The following is a 12864-nucleotide window of genomic DNA, read 5'->3' as shown; positions in this document are numbered from 1 at the left end:
TCTGTGGTATAGAAGACAGGGTGCACCCCCTGAACTGGCAGAGGTCAGGGGAAGTTTTTGTACACACAGTGTGATGGGGAATTGTGGAGATAATTGCCACAGGATGCTCGAAGCACCAAAACAAAAAGGTGTTCAGAAAGGGATTAGGCAGATTGAGAGTGAGGACTGGTCACACGAGGCCAGGACCAACCACTGCCTCCACAGGTTTCTGACAAGAGACTGAAGCAGCAGAAGCTCTGTAGGTGCCTCTTAGGTGCTGTCCCTCATGACTTTGGGATAGGTGAACTCTGACTCTGGGTTGGTAAGACTGCTTTCATGTTCTCCCAATTCCTGCAGCGGTGTGCCAACACGTGCTACTGTGAGTAATGTACAGTGTATGAACTGCCAAAGCAATCCTGTTCTGAAAAAAGCATGGCATTTTTTGTGCTGTACAAAAGGGGTTTCCTGTGCTAAGGAAGACCTGCCCATTTGCCTTTGTGTCTTTTATTCTGCTCAGGAGTGGAGCCTTCCTCTCTCACTGCCTTCCCATGTACAAACAAGTGATTAAGCAGAGGACCTGACCTCTCCTTGTCCATCAGCTGCAATCAGTTACTTCATGATCTCAGAACTGCAATATCATCTTAAAATTTAAACCAAGTGCCTTTATTACTTGCACTACAGAAAAAATATCTTCAAGCCACCAGAACCCAAAGCACTAGGCCATATTTTTAAAGAAGGAAATCTTTATTCACACCCTTTTAAAGTGGAAGTTGTATTAAGATATGGTTGTGCTATTGCTTTGTTTTGCACAATCTTTTTCTCTCTCTCTATATATATTTATTTATATATATTAAGAAGCTCTTTCTTTTCCCCTGTCTTGCTGTCATTCCTAAACCTGCAGCCAGGAGCTCTCCAGCTCACAGAGGTGCCTGTTGTGCAGGGCTGGTACAGCTGGGACGGAGGCCCTGCTTGCTGCAGCCTCCTCCCAGTATAGCTGGATGAGCTGGCCCCAGGAAAATCCAGCCTCCAGAGGCAAATTCTGGTGGAGAGAATGAGCAGGAGGAGAAAGTTCCAGTGCTTTGAGTGGGAGGCAGAGCTGTATGGCAGGTGATGAGCTTCCAGACAGCTGTCAAAACCACATCTGTTCTGGAGTAACCTCTCAAAGTCTGTGTCCAGGGTGCTGCATTGCTTATGCTTGGACAATGACCAGCTCCTCTGCCAGCTTCCAGCACAGGACCCTTCCCCCATTTCCCAAGGGGAGCAGCATTTCCAGTGCTGGGCTCCCCTGTTCTTCATGCACTGCCCAGATGGCTCTCCTGAAGGGTGAGTGTGCTGACATGGGGGGAAGCTCTGTGGAGTTCGAACTTGTAAGGGCTCAACCAACAAACACACCCTTTCAGATCCCTTCTGTGACACAGCCATGGCTGCACCAGCTGCATTCCAGATCCTGTTTTTACAGAGGTAGCACACCTCCAACTGCTGCATTATAGGGAGCAGCAGCAGTACTGTTAAGTCCTGAAGTAGCCAAGTGTGACAGTCTCCATTTGTCATCCCCCCAGATTAACAGCTCCTTGCCAGTGGATTTGGTAGAGCCTCTCATCATTAAAGCTGTTTCCTTGCAAACAGATGGCTGCAGCGTGTGACATCCTGAGTGCCTGTGGGACCCAGCACAGACTGAGGGGCTTGCTCAGCCCGTGGGGGTTGTATCTGCCTCCAGCCTGGTGCTGGTGAATGAAGAAATGCAGCTGCAGCCTCACACGCCGCGGGACGGATGTGCCTGACACCAGACTGTCTGCTGAGGGCTGGGGGAAGCATCTGCCCTGCTTGAGCCCCAGCAGAAAGCTGTGCTGCAGAGGCCCCAGCAGTGCAGTGTCACTGCTCCCCGGGCTCTACAGACAGCTGTGCCCAGCAGAGTGTCGGGGAGAGCAGCTGGAGCCTGCTGAGACAGTGAAGAGCAGCCTCTCCCCAGAGAGGAGACAGCCCTGCAGCAGCTGTGCAGGGGAAGGTGCTGCAGCCCCAGCCCTGCAGCAGCTGTGCAGGGGAAGGTGCTGCAGCCCCAGCCCTGCAGCAGCTGTGCAGGGGAAGGTGCTGCCACCCCAGCCCTGCAGCAGCTGTGCAGGGGAAGGTGCTGCAGCCCCAGCCCTGCAGCAGCTGTGCAGGGGAAGGTGCTGCAGCCCCAGCCCCAGAGGACTGGCACTGGTGCCTGGGAGCAGGGCTGGCTCACAGGGTGTGCAAAGCCCTACGCTACCTAGGAAAGACTTCTGGACTATGAACAGCACCTGGCTCTTAGAGGCTGCTCAAACAGGAACCAGCTGTGCTCAAGGACATCTTGGGGAGGATATAGAGACTCACGTTAGTTTGCCTGGAACTTGCTGCGGAGCACTCATCAGGTCAGAGGCTCTGACAGAAGCCAGGAAGCTGTGACCTGGCTGCTGGTGGCTCTGGTTTGTGGCTTGCTTCTGGCTCTCACCCTGCTATTGGAGCTGTTAGAGCCACCTGAGAATGACTGTGAGGGGCACTCTGGAAATCCTTTAAATATGAAGCCACTAAGACTCTGGTTTTACCTTATGTGCAACTTTGCCTGTAAAAAAAAGTGCCTTTTTTTTTTCTTGTTGCTGTTAGAGAGAAAGAGACCTGTCTGGCCTTGAGTTAATGCTTTTTCCTTCTCAAATCCATTTTTTTCCATAGGTTGTCACCAAAACACATTGTGTTAATGATTAAAAAAAAGGAGAGGCTGGCCAAGGCTCAGCAATCCCTTTCTGCAGGGAGCAGTCTGGGCAGCAGGATTACAGGTAGCAGGATGGCTGCTGGCAGCAGGTGCTCTGGCCCAGTGTGTGTGCAACAGAAGGTGCTGCACAATAGAGCTTTGCTAAAGTAAAACCTTTTATCTAGCTGCCCTCCTTCTTTTTCTCTCCCCTTCCTACACTAACAGCCTGGGGAGGTTGTGTAACTCGCTCTGGGCCGTGAGCCTCTCCATAAGAGGTTTACAGAAAACTTGCTCATTGCTCCTTTCATTTCCAGCCCTTACTGGAATTCAAGTGAAATGCCAGCTTTGGTGTTGCTCAGGATTCACCTGCACTTCACACCACCTCCCTGCCTGCCTCCTCTCCTCCACCTGTGGCACAGGACCACAGCACTGGCTGCATTTGGAGGTTTTGTGAGTACAGACAGGAGAGGCTCCCTCCCACACACCTGCATGGCACTGGGGCTGCTCCTGCCTGTAACATTTAGCAGACCTGGCTGGGTATTGGCCCTGCAGTGCTTTATTTACACCCTGGTGTGCAGCCTGTGCTCCTCTCCAGGTGCCCTGGACACCATCTCCAGCACACAGGCCTTGGGAAAGGGTTTCTTACAGCCGTGTTGTGTCCACCATGGATGGCACAGCAGTGTAACATCTCCTTCCTGCCAGCACCATTCTTAAAGGTCCATGGCCTGGAGCAGAAAGAGTGAGAAACAGAAGCCTGTACTTCTCATTGGAGTTTTACACTTCACAGCTCAGGAGCAGCTGGGACCACGTGTACTCTTCAGCTCCTCCTCCTCCTCATCAAAAATCCAGGCTGAGGAACATGAGAAATGCCTTGCAGCAGTAGGGAGCTGGAAGAGGCTGCGAGCTGTGACAGAGCCAGAAATCCAGCTTGGATAGAAACTGAGTGTTTGAGAAACTGGGAGTGAGACTTGGTTGGAGCAGCTGGCTCACTTCTCCCTCCTGAGCCCCTGTGAAAGCTGAGTCAGCATTCCGTGGGAGCCGTGAGTGGCTGAGAACTGGTGTGCACCTGGGAACTGGAGCATGCCTGAGCTGTGCCTTGGGACAGCACAACACACAGCTTTCCTTGAACCTTTCTGATTCTTTCCATTTATTTGCAAAGCAAATCTCCCCATTACCTTCTCTTAAGCTTTCGTGGCTGGCTGCTGCACCAGTGCCATACTCTTCCTCCACTGCTACCCAACCCTGGAGAGCAGAGGATGGTGTGCAGTGGGGACACCTTCACCCTGCTGTGCCCTTTGGGCTGTGACACCTTCGGGCAGGGGTTGAGGAAGGAACCCCTTCTGGCCAATGATCCCCACACTTCACATGTGGGAGTCCTTCAGGAGGAGGCTGTGACCCCACACACCCTCCAGCCTGCAGATGTTTCCCAAGGTAAGCACTGGAGCTGCTGCTCTTCCTGGCCACATGGAGCTGCAAACTGGAATGAATCTCTGGTAAGGCCTTTATTTAGCTAAAACAGAAAGAGCACAAACCATCAGGAAATGCCCTATTAATGCACTGGAGATAGAATCAGGCTGGAAAACTCCAGGCTGGGCTGTAACAGCACACAGCCTGTGATTTAAAACCCATGTGTTCAGCAGGCCAGAAGCCAGGAGCCCCAGGCTCTAATCCCAGTGCTGAGCTCTGCAACAGAACTTCAGGAAGTGGAGGAGAGGCTTTGTTTAAATTTCCCCATGTTTTCCTGGGCAGGATCCTTTTACCATAGGCATTAGAAGTTTAAGAATTGCTTGGTTTCTTGGGGCTTCCAGTTGGTGGAAGGTGTGTGCATTTCCCCAAAAGCCATCAGCAGCACGCACCAAGAAAAGGGGCTGGGTTGGTTTTGGTGGTGTTTTTGGTTTTTATCCTAATTTTTTTTCCCCTGCTGTGATTAAGAAAAGCTCTTGCTCATCAAGAAGGCATTCTTTAGAGGCATGCCTTTCCTCATTAGAGCATAAAAGCAGTTCATAGGTCTTTTGGGGCTGGCAATAGTAAGACCTTCGAACACAAAGTAAGCTGATCTCTAACAGAACTGAGGATTAGGTTCAAAACTGCAATGCATTTCTGACTGGATGCAGATTCAGCAGCTGGGCTATTTTTGGCTTGTGAAGCATTCTAATGGCTGTTTATTTTTAAGGTCATTTTCTGTTTGCATAGCATGTACACCCTTCTGGTGGGTGGGAGGCATTGTAAAAACAATCACTGCTGTGCAGAGTTAGGAACTAAGCCGGGAGAGGGATGGAAAAAACAGAACTCAGTGTACTTACTGCTTTAAAGCCCAAAAACATCTGCTTAGGTCATAAGGTTTGCTGGCCCGCTCTGAGCTGTGTCCCCACCGGAAAAATACCATTCCAATTAATACAGACTACTGCAGGGGTTTGCAGAAGACTTGGGAAAAGTCTGTCAGACGACAACATGGTATAAATAGAAAGGAAGCATCAGATTCAATGTCCTTACCTTCAAGCAGTAAATAGAAACCAGAGCAGTCTCCCCACAGCTGAGGAGTCACAACTTGTGCTGGGCTGGCCAGGCCTGCATCCCAGCTCTTGTTAAAACTCTTGTTCAATAATAACACTCTTTATTGCCCTGCTTTCCTGGCTCCTTCCTCTTGGCCATATCTTTATTCACACACAGTCAAGTGATACAAATTCACTGGAACAGTAGCAGTTTATAAAAGACAGTAAGAATAATTATCTTAAACTGAAATTAAGAAAAAAACAACAAAACATGGCCATCTGTCAAGCAATGCACTGATTGTTAACAGGTCATAGTAAGGAAACATTTTAGAACATTGGCAGTGTATTCCCAGCCATGTTGCTTTTTCAGACCACAAAATACACAATACAAAAATATACTAAAAGTAATAAGGGAGTTTGTAGAAATGTCTGCTGCAAAACTATTGCTGTTGTCTGATTTCCTCTATAGTTACTCCCAAGCTACATGATGATAGAATACTTGAATAAGCACAGTTTAGTTCTATCTGAATTTGAACTTTAAAGTTAATCTCAAGTAAACTGTAAAGTCTTTGGCTCCCATCCTTGAAGTACAAAAAGGACCTTAACTTTGGACTTGTGAGACTGGTAAGGCAGGAGGTGAGCCCACAAGTGAGAATCCAATGCCTTGGGCAGCTGCCCAGGAGGGAAGGGGAAGTTGAAGTGCTGTACTTCACAGGATCTTAATTTGGGGCTTTTTCCTGGATTTTTAAAGACTTTTAACAAGTCTTCCCTGGTCTGTCCTTTTACCTGATAGACTTGAGTTTTTCAAGTTTCTAGTATTCTGGTATAACTGTCTGTGTTTGTTATCTGGGCTCTGCACTTTAGTTGAGTGAACTGCAGTACCTCTCTCCCTCTATTTCACTGCTCAGTGTAATTTTCCCTGTCCCTTTCCCCTCTCCTTCCTCCTCCTGGCTCTGTGCCACTGGCATGGCCTCTTTCCATGTGAGAGAGCTGGGTTCTCCAGTGCTTTCTGAGGGCTGCTCACACTGAGCCTCACACAAGCTCCCTGCATTCAAAGTACCACTCTCTTAGTGTTTCCAACCTTGAGAGATGCAGGTGAAGACAGGGAAGCTGGCGCTGGCCTTACTGTGCAGGGAAGAGCAGCTATTCCCTCAGGCTGGCATGCTTGCAATGAGGATCTCAGAATGCTCATGGAAAGCAGCATCCAGAGTGGCCCTTGCTGTGACAGGAACACACTGTGAGCAGGCAGATGTGTTCAACTCTGGGATTTCTTGCTTCTTTTTCTCCCAAGAACCAATCTCAAGACATTTCAAACAAGAAGTTCACATTGCTGAGTTTTAGCAGAGAGGAAGAATAAGGCACCGAAGGTGAGCTCATTTGGCCAAGACTGATCCACAGGGTGCTGCCCCAGTCCTCAGTGCTCTCCACTGAGCTGCCCTCTCTGTGCTCACATGGTGTGAGATGTTCTCAGAGGGGTAACCTCATCTCTGCTCTGACACCACACACAGGGGCCAAGATCCACCTTCCTAGGCATGGCCTTCAGAGAAAGCTTTGAGAAGGACACGCATGGGAGGGCCTTCAGAGAAAACATTGAGAAGGACACACACTGGAGGCCAGGGGTTGGCTTCCCAGTGTCTGAACGGCACCAGCTCACAGGGAGGTCAGCTGTGGAAAGACGACCAGGATACTTCTGAGGTATAGAACTCCGTGTCTGCTGGCCACTGCTCGGCTTTCTCGTCGTCAGACTTGTCGCTGTCATCGCCACTGGAGGGCTCGTAGCCCTGGATGGCGGAGCAGATCGGCTCCGTCTGCCTCCGATCCGCCTCTGCCTCCTTCTTCTTCTCGGCCAGCAGCTGCCTGTAGCACAGGTTGCAGACCCTGAGGGGCTTGGGGGACAGCCGGGGCATCAGGAACCTGTGCCTGGAGCAGTCTGCGCACACGACGAAGCCGCACTTGCGGCAGTGGTGCCTGCGGGTGAGCGTGGAGAACTTGGTGTGCGTGCAGCGCATGCAGATGTCCGTCGCCTTGTCTGGGATCCAGGGAGCCGCGTGCTCCCTGCAGGGCTGCCGGCCCGTCTTCGTCAGCAGGTGCTTGATGCACTCCTCCAGATGGCTGATCCACTCCTTCCTCTCCGTGAGGGAGGCTGCGGAAACCACAAAGGACTTCTTGGAGGTTTTAATCATCCAGCGGTTCTTCATCTGCAAGGTGTCTGGCAGCGTCTCCAAAGTGACATCTTCAAGGGGGATGATGTGCTGGGAATTGTACTTCCTTTTGTTGATGATTATGCTGCCGTACACGAGGATGTCGTTGAAAAGGAAAAATATGCGAGGCTTTGGTTTCTTGCGGCATTCTTTGGTTAAAATCCCTTCTCCCAGAAGGACCCTGCCTGGCAAGGCTAAGGGCTGTCCAGAAGCCCCAAAGCAGTTTTCCACAGCAGCAATGCGCTGGCTGTTGATCTCTGTGTTTGCAAGATGGTCCACCATCTCCAGCTCACTCTGAGGAGAGGAAAACAAAGAGGGAAGTGGTGAAACTGCAGGCATCTGCACCAGGATGAAGGTGAGCAGCCAGTATAGGCACGGGTGAGAAGCTCCTAATGCAATCTGAAGCTACAGGTAATCTCACGAGCACTCCTCCTTCTAAATAAAATCTTCAAACTTCATTTTGCAACAGCCCAGGCTATACTGGAATGGCTCAATTTGCAGCAATGGAAGCCCTTGAAGGCAGAGCCAGGTCTTCCTGGTTCTGCTTTTTACCAGTCTACCTGTGCACCCTTGGAAAAGAAACCTGCTTTCAGGTCTGAGCCTGATTTTATGTAGATCCATAGGTCTGCATAAAGGGGTCTTGAGAGCAAGACCTCCTTTTTCTGACTGCACACCTGCTCTCTCTAGGATTGGTTACAGACACACACTCCCCACAGCTCCATTTTGGGCCAGAGCTGAGGCATGAACAAAAGAAAACTCTGTGATATTGCTTGTTCCTTCTGGTCTTCCATGGATGAGAAAAAGGGTAAAAAAAAGAAATTAAAAAAGCCCTCACAAGGTGAATAAACCCACACAAGCTAAGCCTTTCCTCCATTATCCCAGGACTGATGGTGCTTCCAAATGCAAGACACATCATTCTGAAAACTGTGAGCTCTGCTGAAGGGGAAGTGGAATGCAGCACACTCATCTCTCCCACACCTCTGCACCCTCCTTCTCACACAATCTGGGGGTTTGATAGTGTGCTGTGTTTTTGGTCTAACAGGAAACCCAGGTAAGGGTAACTCTGAAGTGAAAGCAGCTGCTTGCTCTTGGCAGTCTGCAGTAAGGAAGGTGCTCCCTGTAAATGGATTTTTTTGTTGCCCCTTGCAGGCTGGATGGTGCTGCCCCAAGGCCAGCTGGCCATGGGAATGTGAGTCATTTCCTCCTGCAGAGAGGTAGCTCAGCCATCACGAGGCAGCTCTCAGATCACAGGGGCATGTGTTGTTACCCTGGTTGCTGCTAATGGCTCATCGAACCACTGATGCAGAGCTGGAGGGAAGGGATAGAGGAGGATGACAATATGCCTGCTCCTGTGTGTGGGGGACATTCTACTCTTGTCCCTCACCGCCAATCACCCCTTTGCTGTGCTGAAGGGAAACCACAGAGCTGCTGCTGAAGGCTGCTGCACCCCGTGTACCTCTCACCTGGCACACAGACCGGACAATTCCTCTGAGTTCCTTCTCTAGGGTGAAAAGGCACAAAGCCAAGACACAGGTTTAGCCATGGGAGACCTAAATGAGGCAACCTACCCTGCAGGAACAGCTTTCACTGAGAGGCTGAGTGCTCCTGAAGAGCTGCCTTCCCTGGGGTCCCCCTGGAGCTGGAGGGAAGGATGTGCATCCTCAGGGCCTCAAAGCACCGGAATGCACGGGATGGAGCTGGGCAGTGCTGGGCACATCCACTCCCGTGGCTGGGCAGTTTACATTCACCCACTGCTCCAGCCTGGCTGCAGCAGCAGGGGCTGAAATCACACCCCAACCAACCTGCCATGGCACAGACATGCAGCAGCTGGGCAAAGCTGTCATCAGAGGGGAGGGAGCCTCCATTCCCTCCGTGGACCCATCAGCCCGAGTGGGTCTGTGCATGGAGAGCCCTGCTGCTGCAATAAGCACCATGTGTAACACCCTCTCCCTCTTAAATACACAAATTAGGCTGAAGAACAAACAGGTAGGGCAAACTGTTGTCCACAACTGTGCACCAAACTCCCTGACTAGGGTTACCTGGACTCTCACCTATCCTGGCATGTGGTCTCTCCACAAATCCCTGCATGAGGAGTTTCTGTGTGAAAGAGCAAGATGAGCACATAAATAATAAAGGAAAAACTCAAATTACAGCTTGGGATCCTTGGTGTGCAAAGACTGTGAATATACTGCAATAATATACTGTCAACTTTTGGCACCAGCAACACCAAATGGGATAAACCAAAACAGTCCCACCACTTTCCTCATGCTTCTGGGTTACAGAGCTCTTAGCCAAGCTCTTTTACTTTATGTAGTTTAGAGGCATGGCCCAACTTCTCAAGAACTGATGGTACTTGAATGACTCTATTTCTAGCGATCTCTGCACACCAGATTCCAGTGGAAATGAAAATATTTTGTCAGATATAAAGACCTTGCCTGCACAGAGCCAGGAAACCTGAACTCATTTTCAAAGAGGAGTGTAAGCTCTGCTGCTGTAAAAGCTTTAGCTGTTGCATTGACCTGGGTCTCTGCACCAGAAAGCTCTTGGACTTACTGCATGGAGCAAAGGAGAAGGGACTGGACATAATCCTGTAGTATGAAAAAAAAATGAAGGTGAGCTCTCATTACACATCAGACTTCCACCTGCAGGTATGTCCTTACTCCTCCACCCTCTAATTTGCTACCTAGTTAAAATACCACGAATTAGCCTAAGAAAAGCCAACTCTGTCATGGGAAAAATCTTCTCTGCTGAGACTAAAATTGTTGGCTGCTCTAGCCCAGGGTATTTCTTGAAGGAGTTTTCCTGGGATGCAAAAGCAGAATGTTTTCCTTCCATCTCTCTCCCCCCTCAGGCATAAGTGACTGGAGAACAGCACGTATAATAAAAAGAAAAAAAAAAAAAAAAAAATAGTAGGAGTGGGATTTACAGTACCTACTTTTAGGCTTGGACAACTCACCCTATCCCTGTGTGTGCTCCCTGTTCAGGTAGGGGGACACAAACAGCCATCTGAGGGGCTGACCCATCACATCCCACCACAAGCCAGATCCATCCTGCCCCAAGTTCCACATAGTGCTCGGCCTGACTGGCCACATAAAACACAATTTCATGTTACTGCTGTGACTCACTGCAAATAATCCACAGTTTTGGCTTTGGAACGTAAGCACTTTGGGAATCTGGTAAATAAAGATAGCTGCTGAGTGTTACTATGGTCTCCTTTCCTGGGAGATGAGAGCCTCTCCCTTTGGAACAAAGTGAGGATATGAAGGCTAATCTATTTTATTCATTTTAGTAAACGATTTTTTCCTGTTTGCTCAAGTTTGCTGTGTCAGGTCAGCAGGGTCACAGTGCTTATTACCAAGTGCTACATATGTCTGTGTACCACATGCAGCAGCAGCAGCTTACCCAGCTGAAGTTAGGGGGGCAAGATGTGTTTTTCTGGCGTGCTGCTTTTCACAGAAGTTTTTGGCATGGCAAATTCTGGGGCTGTTTTTTTCATCAAGATCTGCTGGTTCTGCATGTGATCAAATACTATGCAGTGAATATGACTATGACTGATGTTCAAAGGAAAAAAAAAATACAGCTTGGCACTCCACTCCAGAAGTAAGCACGCCACAACACTTAACAATGAGCGCTTGTTCACTTGTGATTATAAACAGCCATGTTGATGCCTGCCAGGCACACCATTTCAACTTAAGCTCACGGGTCAACAAGTCAGGGGTATGTTTTTCAAGTCTGTATGTATCTAAGGCTTAGGTGTACTGATGTAGTGAGCTGTTCTACCTGATCCTTCCGTTCCTGCCGTCAGGCAGAACTGACAGCCTCGGTAGCCATGCATACCTCATGCATACCACGCATGGGATGGTCCACGACACCGAGATCTGACTGCTGAGGGCTGCCAGCAGAAAATGCCCCGAGCCTCATCCCTCTGCAGCTTTCCCTGACTCCCTCTTTCTGCTTTGCTCTGAGAAATCTCTCCCGGAGTTAGGGCTGGCAAAAGCTCTTGCTCACCATGGTCAGCAAGTAGGACGCAGCTGCCCGAGCAGGCATTTAGAGCAAGAACAAAGTTCCTCTCCCTTTCCTGCCCGAGGGCATTTCAGCTTGCTTCTCCCTCTTTCCCGGCACGCTGTAACTGCAGGGCTACCGAGGGCTCTGGTAATCTCCTTCCTGCCACGCTTATGAGCAACCCAATTCAGCACGTGTACATTTTGGGACCGGCTGTCACAGCAGGCCTTTAAGAATGTCGCCAATGCCAGTGGGACACGGACTGACTGAGCTACCAAACTTCTCGTCACTGCTGCTCCGTACACGGGCAGAGGCAGGGCAAGGCCGGGCAGCGGCTCTTGGGGAGCTCCGACTGATGCTACCAAACCCAGCCGCTGGCAGCCTGAGCTCACTTGTGGCTCTTGAAAGTGCCAGCCCGGCTCAGAGGCGCCCGAACAGCAGAGGAAGGGAAGGAAGGGAGGGAGGAAGGAGGAAAACCACGAAATTCAAGGCAGAGCCTTACCCTGCACTCATCCGAGGCGCTCCGCCGCTCACCGGAGCCGTGACCAGCGGCAGGCACGGGCTGGCTGCCGAGGGGGGACCCACCGGGGGAAGCGACAATTCCCTGTCCGTCCCTGAGCTCACGGGGCTCTCTGGAACAGGAGCCCGGCCCAAGCGGGGTCCTGCGCACAGCTCCGCAGCGAGAGCAGCGGCCGGGCTCTTGGCACACGGGCAAAGTCGGTAACTTAGAGAGTCCCACTAAAAACCCCAACAACATCCGCCCCTCAAAAACCCCAACACACCCCGCCCCTCAAAAACCCCAATATACCCGGGGCTCAGCACACACCGCCGGACCCCACCCCGCCGCTCTGTCCCACGGCGGGCGGAGCGGAGCCTCCGGAGCGCTCCTGTCCCCCAGCTCCGGCCCGGGGAAGGAAAAGCCCGCTCAGTTCCCCTGCCCAGCCCCGTTCCCCCGTACCTGCGGCCCCGGCAGCGCTCCCGTGGCCGCGCCGGGCGGCTCCGCTCCGCTCCGGGGCCGGGCCCGCTCGCTCCCCGCCCACCGACACCGCGGCCAATGGAGCCCGCGGGCCGGGCCGGGCCGGGCCGGGCTGGGCTGGGCTGGGCTGGGCTGGGAGTGTGCCCCACGGCTGGGTGTGATCCCCACGGCTGGGTGTGATCCCCACGGCTGGGAGTGATCCCCACGGCTGGGAGTGCCCTGCTGACAGCCAGCAGCCTCCTGCGCGCTCTCCGCTTGGCCCCGCAAGCAGAGCTCGTATTTAGTTTGCTCGCAGTTTTAGTGTTCAAGTTTCATCATCCGGTAATCGCAGTAAATTCCGTCAGGCAGAATGGCAGACGTGGGTGACGTTGTATGAAGATTGTTTCAGTGATAAAATATCCCCAGTGTTTTACAGTTAAGGAGAGGGATATAAATAGAGCTACGCATAACACTGGTCCAAAACAGAAACCAGACCTCTTCCCAAGCTTTGGATCACATCTTCTAACC

The 12864-nt window shown here is 51.2% G+C and overlaps 1 protein-coding gene and 1 long non-coding RNA gene across 3 annotated transcripts; one reads left to right on the top strand and one right to left on the bottom strand.

Moving 5' to 3' along the window:
* Positions 1-5306: 5306 nt before the first annotated feature.
* On the bottom strand, positions 5307-12397 carry PLEKHF1 (pleckstrin homology and FYVE domain containing 1). Of its 2 annotated transcripts, XM_015640408.1 has the most exons (3): positions 12340-12396; positions 11884-12080; positions 5307-7673 (listed from the first exon to the last, which is right to left on the bottom strand). In XM_015640408.1, the coding sequence occupies exon 3, from the start codon at positions 7659-7661 to the stop codon at positions 6840-6842; it is 822 nt and encodes a 273-aa protein (XP_015495894.1). In that variant the 5' UTR covers positions 7662-7673; positions 11884-12080; positions 12340-12396; the 3' UTR covers positions 5307-6839. The 2 variants fall into 2 exon arrangements, with proteins under 2 accessions (XP_015495894.1, XP_015495893.1); XM_015640407.2 differs by lacking the exon at positions 11884-12080 and having other exon boundaries at positions 12340-12397.
* LOC117245002 lies at positions 7669-9531 on the top strand. The gene is made up of 2 exons (XR_004499079.1): positions 7669-8430; positions 8529-9531. It is a non-coding gene; the product is annotated as an uncharacterized LOC117245002 (long non-coding RNA).
* Positions 12398-12864: the final 467 nt, after the last annotated feature.

This window comes from Parus major, chromosome 11, assembly GCF_001522545.3.
Source record: "Parus major isolate Abel chromosome 11, Parus_major1.1, whole genome shotgun sequence".
In the NCBI taxonomy this organism is placed as follows: Eukaryota; Metazoa; Chordata; class Aves; order Passeriformes; family Paridae; genus Parus; species Parus major.
Note: the sequence above shows the minus strand (reverse complement) of the source record. Positions and strands in the feature narration are given on the sequence as shown.

Bases quoted from the DNA above. Each gene is read 5' to 3' on its own strand.
- PLEKHF1 (XM_015640407.2), bottom strand. From the start codon at position 7,661: ATGGTGGACCATCTTGCAAACACAGAGATCAACAGCCAGCGCATTGCT.